Source organism: Ambystoma mexicanum, chromosome 9 (genome assembly GCF_040938575.1).
Source record: "Ambystoma mexicanum isolate Mex_15411 chromosome 9, UKY_AmexF1_1, whole genome shotgun sequence".
Classification (NCBI taxonomy): domain Eukaryota; kingdom Metazoa; phylum Chordata; class Amphibia; order Caudata; family Ambystomatidae; genus Ambystoma; species Ambystoma mexicanum.
The window spans coordinates 873460168-873478362 of NC_090931.1; the positions used below are offsets into that span (position 1 = coordinate 873460168).

Genomic DNA, 18195 nt, shown 5'->3' on the forward strand with positions numbered 1-18195 from the left:
GAAAGTGAACAATGGTCATGGCTGCAGGCTATGGCCAGTGTCCACTTTGGTTGGCTGGCGGGGCCACTGGGGCCACAGGTCATGCCTTGGCAACATGACCTCTGGCCATGGCCTAAAGTGGTTTTAAGCCATGGCTATGCTTAGGGGCCAGATGAGCCAGGCTTAGTAAGCAATTCATTATGGAGGAGGACATGCTGCAGAAAAAGTATCCACTGGGCACTGGAGAAACAATAGTTTCATCATAAAAACACATACAAATTCAGTGGAAAATGTGGGTTAAAGGAAAATTAAGATTGAGTTTCCCTTAAAAAACACAACAAAAGGCCATTCCCTGTGCAAGGTGGTCACTGGACATAGCTGCAGGCCAAGGGCAGTGCCCAATCCCAATATGGAGGTGCGGGGGGCTGGCGGGGGCCTGGCGCATGGCTGAAGGCCATGCCATAAGTGAATTGACTACTGGCCGTGGCCATAGGTAATGTCCAGGAACCATAACAATTCCCCAGGCCAGGTGACCACTGACTTGGCTGACGGCCATGCCCACTGCCCACAACAGGTGGCTTGGGCATGAGTTATGTTTGTGTTCCAATGGCAGAGGCAGAGTTTGCTTAAAAAACCATTACTGGTGAGTTTGAGGTTTTCTGTTGCTTTGGGTTGCAACTATGAAGTCCCTTAACCAAAGTATTTTTAGTGACTATATGTATACATGTGTACATGAATGTATACGAATGTGCATATGAAAATGAATCTATAAGAATAACTATATACATATATGCATATATATATATATATATATATATACATCCACTGAACAACTTTAGATAAAAGCAAGGTAAAATGAGACAACTTATTGCAACCAAAGCCATTAAATTTGGCGGGTGTGGGAAATGACAACAATCTTAACTCGGAGTTATCCCACAGATGTCAACCATCATGGTGATTTTGGATTTCCTTGTTGATTCCCTGTTGTGATGTCATCAATGCAGTCATGGGCTTAGCAACAGGATTGACTCTGAGTTAACTCTTAAGTAAATGTTTTTCACTAAATTTCAAGGGTTATGCTATGCTATATCTTATCCATTTTGCTCATGGTCCGCTGGTCATGGCCTTTGGCTGTGGCCACTGTCCACTGTGTAACAATGAGGAGGAAAGATTGTGGTCCACTGGTATATACTCCTTACTACTAAATACCTAGATCCCACCCACCATGGCCCGGTCGTGACCTCTGCCCATGTTGCATCAATTAGAATAAAAGATCGTTGCACACTGGCTATGGCTGAATTAAGATAAAAGACTACATTGAGACTGTATTCTATTGAGGCCTCTATCCCCCTCAATAGTAAATAACCAGATCACACTGGCTAGTGGCCTACGCGCTACTCTTTCTTTCTCCTTCTTTCATTTCCACAATGGATTCCCCCCAAATTTCCCTCGGAAACATAGCTACAATCACCCTGTCACCGCTGTGTTAAACCGGTCTAATTATTCGTGTGTTAGCAACATTTTTTCCAATACTGTGGTAATGGCCAAACCCTCAAACATTAAAAGTCCTTTCGCCCACATTGCTACACTCTATGTGCACCCCTCCTCCTTTTTAGGTCCCCTCCACCTCATCCACTGAGTAAATCCCACATGACCCTCTCCTGTTATCGTCTTCTCCCTCTCTTTCCAGTGACACACTTTTTTCATTTGAGTCTTGTTATCTACTGGTGGGCCTACAGGGGGAATCCCACTGGATTCCAGTGGTAACATGAAATCAAACTGACTCAGAACTCCCCAACCCTACCCTATTGTGAAAGGGCCCTTTCCCTCCTAGAAACATAATTTTGAGCCCTTTTCTTGTTCACCTTCCAATAGGATTACCACGGGAATCACTCAGATTAAACAAAAACAATGATGACTTTACTTTTCTGAGTAGCCTCAGTGCTGTAATGTGCATGGGGAGCTATATAGTGTTCTTTGGATGGGAGGCACCCGATTCTCCATCAATAGTTTCTAGAACTAGTGGCCTAATTTTCACCTTGCCCAAAAAAGGGAATATCTGCAATGCTTTGTGTCCAACTTGTTTCTTATTTGGCGCAAATCTGTCCAATGGTTTTCGTGGTGCACGTGTTCAATGGGAGAAACATTTCATCTATTGGAAAATTAATGGAACAGCTTTCTTTTATTTGCTAATAACCTTTGATCCATTGAACAATTTTTCAACTAAACTTCCAGCTGACACCTTGGGAGGGGGCGTGACAGACTTTTATTTTTTAGAAAATTTAAGCGAGTTCCGTCTAGTGAGTCAAAAGTTATTATTAATAAAAATGTGGGATAAGTCGACACAAATTGGTTTTATCTTAACAATAGAGTGCCAATTGTGTCCTATTATATTATACATACATATGTATATATATATGTATAACATATATAATATCACATATTTACATACATTTTCCATAAAGTCATATACATGCATATAAAAATATATACATTTCAGAGAAGAGGGAAAGCAAGGAGAAAGAAGAAAATAGCATAGTACATGAGAAAGAGAGAGAGAGAGAGAGAGAGAGAGAGAGGGAGAGAGGGAGTGAGAGAGAGAGAGAGAGAAAGTGGGAGAGAGGGAGAGAGGGAGAGAGAGAGAGAGAGAGAGGGAGAGAGAGAGAAGCCCGCTTCCCAAATACCTGGACATCATGATCAATAGGAGCTGGAGAGAGCTGTACAGACTGCCGGCGAGACTGGGCGGAATATTCAGAGTCCAGTTCAAAGTCAAAGGGGTGGACCGAGAGCAGGCGCTTCGTCTTTCGCATCTTAGAGAGGTGAAGAGAGCAGATGAAGCAGAACACGGAAACAGACAAGAGAGCTTATCTAGTACAGAACCAACAGCAGATGGGGGAGGAGCAAAAGCAAAGGAAACCGGCAGAGGGCAGTACAAGAGGGCTCAGGAGACTGTGGGCCCCTGACATGTCTGTACCTACCTGCCAACTGTTTTTTAGACTCCGACACTTGTTGGCCCATACTTACATGAAAAACAACAATAAGTATCCCAGACTTTAGAGTGACCCTTGTGAGATAGTAAATCTCAATTTCTGTCAGGAACAGAAACATGAATACTGAAATAATGCCCACTAACATTGTAAAATGTTTAATTGATTAATGTAATTCAAATGTTATACTGTGAGACACAGTTGCATCCATCAATGCGAGCTGCAATCGGGCATTCTGAGAAAAAAAAGCAATATGATGGTTGAGGCTCTATCAAGCTTCACTGCGCTCTCTATAAGTCTTATTTTTGTTCGCCTACATTACTTCTCTGGTTGAACAATTGTATGCAGCATTGCATGTATATACTACATCTGTCTTATCGTAGGCATGCAACTCACTATCTGTGAGATCTTTTCAGGGGCTGGTGGTGGTGGTACTTTGATTGCCCTTTGATTGCAAGTTCTAAAACAAATCACAGTTTTGGGTTTTGCATTGCTACTTTCCTGCAGCTGGAGGGGGGGTGTGTGTAAGCAAGCTTCAAGTATCTATAAGTTAGAAGACATTCAGCTTACTCCTGTACAAGTTTATTACACTTAATAAGAGCATATTTGTCCTACTGTAGGCTATTTTGCCACTTGTGGTGGTGAGCACCTTTGCTCACTCCCGAGCCATGGCAGAATTATGTTGGCTTCGCATTGGAAACTCAGGAGCAGATATGCACGTCACTGATAGGCTCCACCCCACACCTCCGTCATACTGATTGAACGACAGGAAGACATTGTGCATGACACCAGGTGTCATCCCAATACCGCATTGACTGTATGAGAGACGCTATGCACTCAGACAGCCATATCGAATGTACCCACATACTGAAGTGATAGCAGGAGAGTTGTAGACACCACTGAATATTGAGGACTTGTAAAAAAGATCTGACAGACGCAAAGTGATGTCATAAGGAGAAGCTACAATGACGCACTGAACCGATATGAGTACTTAAGAAAGAATATGTAACTGAAGAAACAAGAGTAAACATACATACAAGCAAGAAGAAACAATATACACAAAGAAGATAAGCAATCAGATGAGTATTGAATATATATACGCAGAAACACAAGGTAGATGAGCCATATAGAAGCTTGCTGCAGTAGAAAACATAACACTGGTGAAGTGGCCATGTTGAAAAGATAGATGCTGGCTTTCAATGATGGTAAGCAAAGAATTCGAAGGAGAGAGACCAGAGCTGCAGAACTGACAGAGGCTTAAAATACACATTTGTGCATGAACAAAGAATAGCTGCTGGCCAGAGATCAAGGATGCCACAGCAAGAAGATAGTCAAGGGTACAAAGGGAGTTACGGAGGATAAGCAACGTAAGTAGGACATATTTCTCTTAGATTAAGTAAATGATCGAACATTTACGAGTGCCCAGTATTGACAATAAAGATGTAGAAAAACCTACGTGAGACGGAGCAACCAAGTCTCTGGAGTCCGAGGAGGGTAATGACACCTGAAATAATTGAATCAAATAGCACTAAATCAAAGGTCGAGAATGGACAAAATCGTGGTCTGCAACATGTGATTCAGAACCCAAAAACAAGGCCTATTCATTAAGCTCCAGATGAAGATAGTGGTGAACCTACACTCCCTTAAAAGAACAGTCTGCAAGGTCAACTACAAAGAAGAGACCTTGGCTGAAGGCTTGGCTGATGAGAGATGGTGGACTAATTGTGCAAGTCGGTAGTAGTCTCACGTTGTTCTCAGCACCCGAGTTTCGATTTGCTTATGTGCTGCTAGTGAGCTGAGTGTCCAAGGTTGGGAGAGGATCCCAACCTATCATGAGGGCCTATGCAACAATGAGCATACAATGTTGCATGAGCCAATACGCTGCTGTTATACTGTTATAATCTGTATAATACATGGTTATAAGGCGGTTCGAGGTTTGCCTACTAGAAAGAAGCAGCCAATAAAGTAACAGACACTTATAGACTCTATAAGTAGACATGTCCCCTAAACAATCCCCAGGTCTAATAAGGTTTTATTATTTTCCACGTAGGATGATGTCATAGCTGACACATATTGAGGTACAAAGTGTTTGTGTAATCAATCTACAGTCTGGGTGTATGTACTACAAACTGTTGTTCGCCAGATTGCCCTATGGTATTAAATGGATAATAAAGTAGTATTTTGCCATATTCTTTGAGTCTGTCCAGTTATTTAGCTCCAAGATTATTTGTTTTAGTAATTCCATTCTGCACACATATATGCCCAAAAAGTGCTACTGCACATTTGGTAGTGGTGTGGATGGTTCAAGATCCAGACCATTGGATGCTCGCCGTCTTCCATCATTAGCCGGAAGACCGCAGCGTTTCCTGTGAGGAGCAGCGCTATAACACTTGTGACCCGAGATCAATGAGGAAATTCCTGTCCGTCCCCACAGGAGCCCCATGGACTGAAGGGGGACTAGTTGATTGGGGAAGAGTCGATATCGAAGACCTCAAGCTGAACAACAGATGTAAATCGAAACATCGAAAGTGGCAAATAAAAGGGGAGGAGTCATATTGCATGTATATAGTGAGAGAACATAATGATATTTGTTAGGGAAAAGGAGATCCTCAAGGAGGAAAAAGGTCCTGCACCACACTCCGGAACTGAGTATTATTTAAGGGATTCCGGCAGCTACAGCCAAGGAAGGGTGCACGACACACTATACCTCTATCAGGAGGATGAGACAAGACAATCGTAGAAAAAGTGTGCACACAGGTTTTGTGTTTTTTTTTTTAAATATCAGTGTAGAAAATATATTTACCTGTTTTACATTAGTGGTGATAAAATAGGTTGAAGACTTAAAAAATATAAGAACGATAGCAATACAATTTGACAAATTATAAGACTATAGAAAAGAAAGCGATTGGCACCAATCAAACTCAGGAGGGGAGTATTTAAAGAAAAGCAGAATTTGATCAAAGATAGGAGGGATAATATTTGGAAGAATAAGATAAATATTAAGATTATTAAAATAATAACAGGATAATACAAATTGACAAAAACTATAAATGAAGAGATAAACATGGATATTGTTGAATAGATTTGGAAATTGTTAGGAGAAATTGGATTTTTTGATATACGGGCAGCGATTGATGTTGCTGGCCTAAAGTGATTGTTGAAGTATGACCCTAAGCAGACTAGATCCTGATGATGAGGAAAGAGATGACAGCAATACCATTTGGGGTATAATGATGTCAAACGAAGAAAGGGAGAAGAATGAGAAAGTGTGAAGAGAAAGCGCATGCAGCCTTTCGATAGATCCAAACATAGAGAGAGGGGTGAAATGGTTAGATTTAGAAGACCCTAAATAAAACGCCAGAGCCAACACCATATTCGGAATGACCACCAGCAGAGTCACACAGTGCAGGGGATTTGTCCCCGCCTTATGTAAGCAGGCTAAGGTCACTGCCAGGAAGAAGATGAATGGGTAAACTAGCCCCACCTGGAAGACGCGAAGTGTAGGGGGATATGATTTTGGACAAGGGTTTACACAATTCCCATTATTAGATAAAGGGGGAGGATGACCATAGTATATTCCATGGCCACAAATGACAAGGAAAATCTGAAATGTAAATAACCTAGTTTGACTGCGGGTGCAGGAAAATACATTTAAGTGTTTGAGAGAATGGCAGCAGGAATGACATTAGCAATGGGTGACATAAAAGGCCTACTGGCAGCCATCCTGCGGTAGAGAGCTGACGACATTTGGAGATGAGCAGGGTATGCGAGCGTAACCACACAGAACACGACCCATGATGGAGCTCCATTTAATAATTGCAGGGCAGACATATGGCAGGCGCTTAGAGTACAGTATCCCAACACATGAGACATGGGTGCGACTATGACTAGGAAAATGGGAGAGGACGAAGATCCTGTTGCCTTTATTCAAGAGATTCAAAGGCGATTGCGTTTTGAAACGAGAGAACCGTGGGACAAAATAGTGGCATTATTTTTATCATATTTTATGTCAGGTCCTGCCCGAGCCAGTGCATCAGCAGATGAAAGAACGGTTCTAAGTGAAAAGACCTCATTATTAAGGTCTCATGAGATAAATTGCTGTTTTTCTTTTGATCGTACATCATAAAACCTTAATAATTAGGTCTTTTCACATAGAACCGCCACTCCTTTTTTTTACAATTTGGGGGTTTCACCCCCGAACTCCCCTTTGTGCCTCCACTGTGTCAGCCCCCGCACCATCCCTCCCCACCCAGGACTCCACTAATCTAAAACACATACACACACAACACACACAACACACACACCAACACTCACAACACAAACACACGTACCCATTCTCCTCATCCTGCGCTTCCGGGTCCTGCTGAGCCTGTCAGCCCCTGTGCGCACTCAAGTGCAGCAGGGGCGTGACAGTTCAATTTAAAAAGACCGCTATGTGGGGCCACAGAGCGGTATTTCTAAGTTGATTTTTTGGGGGAAAGATCTTTATAAAAAATATCTTTTCACTTAGTACTGAAGAAACAGGTAGGGATGGAAGTGAAGCCATGGCCAGAATTACAGTTGACTATTGTCCATCATTGTCGACTGTTAAAAGAGAAAAATAAGAAGAAAACTGAGAATAGAAAGCCGGAGGAAGTAAAGTTAGTTCAGAAGAAATTGTCAAAGTTCGCCATAGAAGGAGCAGTATTGATGAGTGGTGAAGGTGTGGCCACACATGTAGCACAGTCAGTACAACAAAGTAATGTAGTGCACTTTATGGATTAGACTTGGTATAGCGTTTGGCCAAGAAATAGAGGGAATGCACCTAGAGGACGTGAAGGATTTCAAAACCCTCAAGGAAGAGGAGGAATTAATGGGGCCAGCCACAACAATGCTGGAATTATGGGAGGATGGGACATATAGCCCGAACATGTAGGAGCAGAGGAGGAGGTATGCAACAGAACTGGCAAGCTCCAAATGAGGGGACGGACTATTCTCCACAGGACACCACAGAATCACCGGAATATTATGCCCAAGATCACACACAGTATCACACAAGTGTGCCACAAATACAGCAAGCAGAGCAGGACCCACAGCAAATGCAATCACCACAAGGGCAACCACAGCAAGCACCCAGGCAGACACAACAAGCACAAGCACATGAACCACAGTACACATCACTGCAGCTAGCAGCAGTGCCACATCGAAAGCAAATACAGGAGCCCCATAGGATTCCACACCCAGGAAAGGGAGTGTGACAGTAGTGGAGGGAATCCTGTTATGGTAACAGGGATGAATGTATGTCCACAGAGCGACCTGATGTGTTCAGTTCTATCTGTGACCCACAGGAGGAACCAAGGGTCAGGGTGACAATAGGAGGCAAGACATTTTTGGACACAGGAGCAACTTGTTTGTGTTCGAGAGGGAAAAGATTGCCCTATGTTATTAAATGGATAATAAAGTAGTATTTTGCCATATTCTTTGAGTCTGTCCAGTTATTTAGCTCCAAGATTATTTGTTTTAGTAATTCCATTCTGCACACATATATGCCCAAAAAGTGCTACTGCACATTTGGTAGTGGTGTGGATGGTTCAAGATCCAGACCATTGGATGCTCACCGTCTTCCATCATTAGCCGGAAGACCGCAGCGTTTCCTGTGAGGAGCAGCGCTATAACACTTGTGACCCGAGATCAATGAGGAAATTCCTGTCCGTCCCCACAGGAGCCCCATGGACTGAAGGGGGACTAGTTGATTGGGGAAGAGTCGATATCGAAGACCTCAAGCTGAACAACAGATGTAAATCGAAACATCGAAAGTGGCAAATAAAAGGGGAGGAGTCATATTGCATGTATATAGTGGGAGAACATAATGATATTTGTTAGGGAAAAGGAGATCCTCAAGGAGGAAAAAGGTCCTGCACCACACTCCGGAACTGAGTATTATTTAAGGGATTCCGGCAGCTACAGCCAAGGAAGGGTGCACGACACACTATACCTCTATCAGGAGGATGAGACAAGACAATCGTAGAAAAAGTGTGCACACAGGTTTTGTGGTTTTTTTTTAAATATCAGTGTAGAAAATATATTTACCTGTTTTACATTAGTGGTGATAAAATAGGTTCAAGACTTAAAAAATATAAGAACAATAGCAATACAATTTGACAAATTATAAGACTATAGAAAAGAAAGCGATTGGCACCAATCAAACTCAGGAGGGGAGTATTTAAAGAAAAGCAGAATTTGATCAAAGATAGGAGGGATAATATTTGGAAGAATAAGATAAATATTAAGATTATTAAAATAATAACAGGATAATACAAATTGACAAAAACTATAAATGAAGAGATAAACATGGATATTGTTGAATAGATTTGGAAATTGTTAGGAGAAATTGGATTTTTTGATATACGGGCAGCGATTGATGTTGCTGGCCTAAAGTGATTGTTGAAGTATGACCCTAAGCAGACTAGATCCTGATGATGAGGAAAGAGATGACAGCAATACCATTTGGGGTATAATGATGTCAAACGAAGAAAGGGAGAAGAATGTGAAAGCGTGAAGAGAAAGCGCATGCAGCCTTTCGATAGATCCAAACATAGAGAGAGGGGTGAAATGGTTAGATTTAGAAGACCCTAAATAAAACACCAGAGCCAACACCATATTCGGAATGACCACCAGCAGAGTCACACAGTGCAGGGGATTTGTCCCCTGCACTGCCAGGCTAAGGTCACTGCCAGGAAGAAGATGAATGGGTAAACTAGCCCCACCTGGAAGACGCGAAGTGTAGGGGGATATGATTTTGGACAAGGGTTTACACAATTCCCATTATTAGATAAAGGGGGAGGATGACCATAGTATATTCCAGGGCCACAAATGACAAGGAAAATCTGAAATGTAAATAACCTAGTTTGACTGCGGGTGCAGGAAAATACATTTAAGTGTTTGAGAGAATGGCAGCAGGAATGACATTAGCAATGGGTGACATAAAAGGCCTACTGGCAGCCATCCTGTGGTAGAGAGCTGACGACATTTGGAGATGAGCAGGGTATGCGAGCGTAACCACACAGAACACGACCCATGATGGAGCTCCATTTAATAATTGCAGGGCAGACATATGGCAGGCGCTTAGAGTACAGTAGTATCCCAACACATGAGACATGGGTGCGACTATGACTAGGAAAATGGGAGAGGACGAAGATCCTGTTGCCTTTATTCAAGAGATTCAAAGGCGATTGCGTTTTGAAACGAGAGAACCGTGGGACAAAATAGTGGCATTATTTTTATCATATTTTATGTCAGGTCCTGCCCGAGCCAGTGCATCAGCAGATGAAAGAACGGTTCTAAGTGAAAAGACCTCATTATTAAGGTCTCATGAGATAAATTGCTGTTTTTCTTTTGATCGTACATCATAAAACCTTAATAATTAGGTCTTTTCACATAGAACCGCCACTCCTTTTTTTTACAATTTGGGGGTTTCACCCCCGAACTCCCCTTTGTGCCTCCACTCTGTCAGCCCCCGCACCATCCCTCCCCACCCTAGACTCCACTAATCTAAAACACATACACACACAACACACACAACACACACACCAACACTCACAACACAAACACACATACCCATTCTCCTCATCCTGCGCTTCCGGGTCCTGCTGAGCCTGTCAGCCCCTGTGCGCACTCAAGTGCAGCAGGGGCGTGACAGTTCAATTTAAAAAGACCGCTATGTGGGGCCACAGAGCGGTATTTCTAAGTTGATTTTTTGGGGGAAAGATCTTTATAAAAAATATCTTTTCACTTAGTACTGAAGAAACAGGTAGGGATGGAAGTGAAGCCATGGCCAGAATTACAGTTGACTATTGTCCATCATTGTCGACTGTTAAAAGAGAAAAATAAGAAGAAAACTGAGAATAGAAAGCCGGAGGAAGTAAAGTTATTTCAGAAGAAATTGTCAAAGTTCGCCATAGAAGGAGCAGTATTGATGAGTGGTGAAGGTGTGGCCACACATGTAGCACAGTCAGTACAACAAAGTAATGTAGTGCACTTTATGGATTAGACTGGGTATAGCGTTTGGCCAAGAAATAGAGGGAATGCACCTAGAGGACGTGAAGGATTTCAAAACCCTCAAGGAAGAGGAGGAATTAATGGGGCCAGCTACAACAATGCTGGAATTATGGGAGGATGGGACATATAGCCCGAACATGTAGGAGCAGAGGAGGAGGTATGCAACAGAACTGGCAAGCTCCAAATGAGGGGACAGACTATTCTCCACAGGACACCACAGAATCACCGGAATATTATGCCCAAGATCACACACAGTATCACACAAGTGTGCCACAAATACAGCAAGCAGAGCAGGACCCACAGCAAATGCAATCACCACAAGGGCAACCACAGCAAGCACCCAGGCAGACCCAGGCAAGCACAAGCACATGAACCACAGTACACATCACTGCAGCTAGCAGCAGTGCCACATCGAAAGCAAATACAGGAGCCCCATAGGATTCCACACCCAGGAAAGGGAGTGTGACAGTAGTGGAGGGAATCCTGTTATGGTAACAGGGATGAATGTATGTCCACAGAGCGACCTGATGTGTTCAGTTCTATCTGTGACCCACAGGAGGAACCAAGGGTCAGGGTGACAATAGGAGGCAAGCCATTTTTGGACACAGGAGCAACTTCTTTGTGTTCGAGAGGGAAAATACAAATGTCTGGGATCGCCATGAATGCGCAGGGATCATCTGGGGCCACTAGTTGGGTTCCTATTACTGACAAATTACTACTTACTATAGGTGAATATGACATGTCAATGCCACTACTATTCTCTTGACAGACACTGGTTAATATATTAGGACGTGACTTGATGACAAAGCTTAACATGACAATATTGTTTACTGACAAAGGGATAGGGTGTTTGACTCCAGGGTTAGATAATATGAACGTGAGAGTATTCATATTAGCCTTCACAGGCCAAACAGCATTATGAGGGGTTCCCTTGGAACCAGCAAATTGTTTTTATGAATGACTATTTTGTTGATATGGCTTCCTGGATTGACAGGGAAAATATTGAGAAAACATGATGAGTTCTTGTTAAGACCAAAATGATGATGTTGGATGATGAGGTGGGACAGGTCATTCTTGTAAAGCTGGATGCAGCACCAGTAAATCAAGAGAGGGTAGTTGTTCATTGGACAGATGATGAGGGAAGAGCATAGAGAACAGTGATAGCCCTTAAGGAAGGATACAGACAGACAGATTTGACAGACAAGGGCTTGTTTAGAGATGAATATTTAGATGATGAATTAGTGTTTTTCACAAGTCTTACTTATTGGATGAGAATTGAGAATAGAGAAATACCACAGAGAATGGCTTTGGTAAAAAAGAAACCGTCATTTTTCAAGGAAGATTTAGAGAAGGTGCCAAGCATTTTATGGACCAATAGTCCAAATGACGTAGGTCTATTGAGTGGAGCAGGAGCAGTGAAGATCAAGCTTAAACCAGGAGCAATTTTGCCAGGTGTAAAACAGTATCCTATGTCTAGAGAAGCAGATGAAGGCATGCTTCACACCATTTCTGCTTTAATAATGCAGGGAATATTAGTGACATCAGAGTCCCCATGTTACATGGCTGTGTATCCAGTGAAGAAATCAATTGGGGGTGGGGGTCAATGAGATTTATTCAGAATCTCCACCCGTTAAACAATATTGTTAAAGCAGAGTTTCCTTTGGTCCCGAACCTTGCTACAATATAATGTAACATCCCAGCTAGAGCCAAATATTTAACAGTCATAGATTTAAAGAATGTGTTCTTTTCAATTCTCCTTCATGGAGACTTACAGGATTTAACTTTGTTTTCTTGTTTTCGTATAGATACCAGCACCTGGAACACACAAGACTGCTTCAGGGGTCTGTGTGTCCCCATCAATCTTTAAAAGAGTTCTTCAGATGGACTTAGGCAATGTACAACTTTAGAGCATAATAATTCAGTATGTGGATGACATTTTGGTGTGCAGTGAGACAGAGGAAAGATGCACAGAGGAATCAGTTCGACTAATGACAATACTAGCAGAAAAAGGATACAAGGTAGGCAAATTACAATATTGTCAGGAAGAGGTACTGTGTATAGGACAGGATCTCTCAAGAGGGGAGAAAAGTGACACCCGAGAGCAGAGGCAAACATGAAAGCTCTAAACCTTGAGACAGTTAGGGAAATGCATCAGTTTTTAGGCCTATGTAATAATTGCAGGGCCTGGGTTTTTGACTAAAGCACATATATTTGACCACTTTTAAAAGGACTTAAGGAAGAACAGGTAGGTAAAAGTAAAATAGTATGGGAAGATAACATGACTGAAGGATTCAAAGATTAAAAGGGCGATTTGCACAGCCCCAGTGTTAGGAATACCAGACTATAATGAAGACATTTACTTATTTTCACATTCAAATGGAGAGGTAGTGACAGAAGTACTCACACAGAAGACGTCATTAGGACATGGACACAAAACACTAGCTTATTATAGTGGGACTCTAGACCCACTAATGAAAGGACATTATCCTTGTGAACAAGCTTTAGCAGCTGCTGTTATCGTGATTGAAAAAGCTGCCAGTATTACAATGGGATGCTCAATAACACTATTTGTCAAGCACTCCTTTTTTGCCGTTTTGGGGAAACCCAAAAGTACATTGACTACACAAAGAGCATGTGGATAGGAGGTGATTATTTTGAATCCAGCAGTCAAAATTGTTCGATGCAGAATAGTGAATCCTCCAACATTTAGAGCAGAACCAGTAGGAAAGGAAGACAATGTACATGACTGCACAACGTATACTGAGTTTTATGATGATATTCCCCATGTTAGAGAAAATGCTCTGGAAGGGGGAGAGGTCCTCTTTATTAACGCTTCTTCAAAAATTGACCAGACAACTGGTGAAAGGCATACTGGGACGGCAGTAGTAAAGTTAAAAAAGAATGGTGAATTTAAAGTAGTGACAAGTGCGAGATTGCCTTCACATTGTTCAGCACAGGCTGCAGAATTAGTGGCGCTCATCCGCGTGCTTCAGAGATTTGAAGATGTTTCTTCCGGACAGACGGCACTCCAGTGCAACATGCGCCTCTATTGGGAAAGTTTATTAAAGTACTAAAGCTCAATTTGGTGAAATGCGCCGCTCATACTAAAGGAGCAGACCTAATTTCATGCTGCAAGGAAGCCACAGACATAGAGGCAAAAAGAGCAGCATTTTGTCCCAATTATTATTGATTTGGAATTAGAAGATGTTAAGCAAGGATCAGGGTGATGCATGCTGATGCAGGAAGGATTTAATACATTATCCATTGTGCAGTTAATTGAGTTGCAAGGTCGAGCCCCACAAGAAGAACAGGATCTGTGGAAAAGACGGGGGTATTCGTTATCCCCCACTGAGGCTTTATGGAGACAGGACAGCATTGAAAATCCAGTTATGCCTCTAGCATTATTGAAGGTGGCAGTGGAGCAGCTTCACTACCCTGCGCACAACACCAGAGAGAGTCTTCCTGCAACAATTGCAGGAGACTGGTTCACACCAGATGTATTAGAACATATGGCACAGTTTATTGTAAATTGCATTGTGTGCCAGAAATGTACAGCAGGGCACACCTTGTGAACAGTGAGAGGGGAAATCCCTAGGTCCAATGGTCAGTTTCAGCATCTACATATAGATTATGTGGATATGTTTCAAGTATACAACGGATATCAGTACATGCTGGTAGTAGTATGCCCCCTTTGCACATGGATTGAGGCAGGCCATTGCATGCACACCAATGCCACATGCGCTTCAAAGTTCCTCATGAGTGAGGTGTTTCAGGAAATGGGGCGTGTTCAAAGTCCTGTGGTCTGACAATGGCCCACATTTTGTAAATGAGGTGTTTGAACAGATAGTTCTTCTATTTGGAATAAAACATAGATTTTCCTCTGTCTATCACCCAAAGGCAAACAGTGTCTATGAGAGGTTAAACAGTCTACTAAAAGAAAGGATTGCAAAAATAAAAATGTCCTTGAAGAAGGGATGGCTACATTGCCTACCCTTGCTTTGTTTGTCCTGAGAAATCAGCGTGGCTCAGATCACCACCTAACTCCTCATGAGTTGGTGACTAGACGCTGCATGAGAGTACCTCTTGTTCCTCCCATTTAGTAAACACTGATGCCCACAGTTTAACAAAAACATTAGGTGATGAGATGCATGATTAATTAACAAGTAAGATCGCTAGTGTTTCTTTTATTTCACAATAAATCAACAATCAGAGGGAAGGGTCAAAGAAGATTGAGGAAGATAACCAAACCACTGATTTAATTGACTCTCTTATCTCTAAAACAGCCTAATCTGTGTCCAGGGGACCAGGTGCTTATGAAGACCTTTGGTAGAACCTGGAACAAACCCTGTTTCAAAGGTCCATATTTAGTCAAGGTGGTTATCCCCAATGCTGTTAAAATCCAAGGGAGAAGAGACTGGCTGTGTCTGAATTATGTAAAGCTCTACAAAGGAGAGGCCCCAATCCCTCCAGCACCCTGTCACAGTGAAGCAAGAGAAGAAGTTCTGTGCATGCTGACCAGATTGGCTACCTGTCAAACCGGATATTAAATTATGCCTCTTATTACAAACGATTTGTATGTATATTGGCCTACGCCAAGTTGCTTGAAAATTGTACGAAAATAACTCTCTGCGGCAAGGTCTTGACCTTAGAAATTGATGTAAGCCGCCATCTTAAATCAAGCCTCCATTTTAGGTTACAAACCGCCATTTTGGGGTTTTGTACAAAGTCACCCTGTAATCTAAAATGGCCGTCTCGTGTGTCCTTGTTCTTGCATTAACCTCTCCAACCTCTGTAGGGAAGTTAATGTCCAATCTGCCTTCAGGCTACATGTTAGGGCCATGTAGACTTTGTCCTTTGTTGACCTCGGAGCAGGGGATTACTTGAATTAGCAATGTTAAACTACAAGTATACAAGAACAGTAAGGCTATCTGAATATAATATGCGTAACATTGTTTGGTCTGTATTAAAGCAATATATAAAGAGTGTAAATGTTAAATTGAAGAATAATGTAGTGTTAGTAAATGTATCGAAAAGTAAACCGCATGCACGCGATATGTAAATTAGGAAAGTGAACCCGGCGCGACCCTAGCCCACTGCATGATTAACCTGTAAGGGGGCTGGACATCATTTTACAAATTGTATAAAAGCACCGATGTCCAGCTAGGAAATTCCCTCACTGCTCATATTGGACCTGCTGGTGGTCTCTGTGATGTATTGACAGCCAAACAGCTATTTGTGTACTTTGTTGAATACTGTTCAGTTTTGTAATAAAGATTCTGGGAATCTTTATAAGCCCGTGTCGGTGTATTTTCCTCTGCTCGGTGTAACAGCCGTAATATTGTATTTTTTCTGATTCCACAGATGGCGCCCGAATAGGGACCCTCAAGATTGACTTTGTCTCGTTGAAGGTTGGCTCGGCTATCGGACCGGGATCGGACGGTGTCAACAGAACCGGCCACTCTAAAACGAGAAATGAATTCCTCGACGAAACTGCACGATCCGATCCCTGGATGGTGAGCTATAGCCCGAGATGACGTCTTGACGAGGGTCCATATATTTGAGGTGGGTAAATTTGCCGAAAATCACCAGACACGTGGGTCCTTTGCATTGTCCTTAGTAACCCGATCGGGCCTCCCAGTCCTTTGGTCAGGTGAATCGTGTCCCGATTCTTAATTTAACCCTGACAAATTTGAATTTGGAGCATTGTACTCACGAGCACAATTATTTAACCAGGTAACACCAGAAATTTGATTTGCCTGGGAAATTGTCTGCCTGCTTTAGGGCATTTTTCCGCCGTCACAGACAATCTTTGGAAGATAGCCGTCCCGCACCACAGGAGGGGTCGCCGGCATGTACTATGTACTGTAAGAAAGGCTTTGGTAGTATAGCATTTAATGACATTTGGCACAGACAAACCAGACATAATTCTGATCTTCGGTGGACGACCAATGGTAGTTTTGAAATCCCTCGTATAGAATATTTAGAGTCTGTATTAGTAAAGAAGAAGGCTAGGCCTGCAGCATTTGACGCGTTGCATAGTTGGAAAATAGAAGCTTTGCAGCAACAAAAGAGTAGAGAGAAACATATGCGTCGACATATGACGAGTGTCGAAAAGGCACGGTTATATGATCAAAATAAGCAATTGGAGTCAGTTAGGAACACGGATAGGGCATTTCAATTAGGCATTCAGAAAATCTACCCTTCAAAAGATTTTCATACGTCAGACGAATTGATCAATAAACTTTTGCATGAACGAAGGCCCGATGCCTCCGCGCCACCTCCATATGTTCCTCCTCCTGGCGCTTTGCCCCTTCCTGTTGTAGTACCCCCTTCCATAGTTCCTCTGGTCCTCCCTGTTGTTCTTCCTGTTGTTCTTCCAGCCGTCGCCCCTTTGCCTGCCCCCTTGCCTTCACCTGTTGCTATTCAGAATGTGCCTACTCTTCCCCTTCCAAGTGATCTTGCATCGCTTGCAGTAGACCAGGGAGCAAGACCAAGGGTTGTAACTCGTAATACTGTATCGCCAGACAAGAGGAATGAATTGACTGCTTGGGCTAAACATTGTATGGAGAAGGGTGAACAAGCTGATGTTTTTTCCACACTCGAAAATTTAAAAGATATTCCTGAGGCAAATGTTTTTATCGAAGGATTAGGGACTCATTTAAGTATAATGTGGAATTGACTAGATGATGTAGATTTCCCACAAGGGTTACGGGATTTGAACGCCTTAGCATTGTCCAGAGACGCGATAAGATGGATTTCGGATATGTTGATAACCCCAGAAGAAGTATATGACACATACAGTCAATATACGTTAGAAATGTAAAAGAAAGTGATACAGGTGATGGTAGAGCACCTGCAGAATGAGTGTGTAAGAAGAAAAATTTCTTGTCCCGCAGAATTGTTGAGTGTTTATAAGAGAGCTTTTTCGATTGATACTACTTCGACTGCCTTAGCGCTTGACTTGGCTCTGTTGCTTAGTAAGCGTTCGGAGCTGCCTACTTCTCAGTTGCCTATGAGAGAGGTCCCTCCGACATTTGTCCCAAAAGTTGAGATTGTGGCTGATGCTGCACAAGGTATATTAGCTGGAGAAATTCCTGCACATTACGTTTCACAGTTTGTTCACGTCCCGTTTTCAAGACAGGAAGTGAACACCATAAATCAATCTATTCCTGATATACGAAAAAATCCGAAC

The 18195-nt window shown here is 42.5% G+C and overlaps 1 protein-coding gene across 3 annotated transcripts in view; it reads right to left on the minus strand.

The window, feature by feature from the left end:
* Positions 1 to 18195, minus strand: part of MLPH (melanophilin) — a 532938-nt gene that overhangs the window by 235994 nt on the left and 278749 nt on the right. For 2 of the 3 annotated variants that reach the window (XM_069615981.1, XM_069615980.1), the window contains exon 7: positions 2664 to 2789. The exons of the other annotated variant lie outside the window; for it this stretch is intronic. In XM_069615981.1, coding sequence (XP_069472082.1) covers positions 2664 to 2789 — 126 coding nt within the window. The remainder of the gene's footprint in view (positions 1 to 2663; positions 2790 to 18195) is intronic. 3 annotated transcript variants of the gene reach the window in all.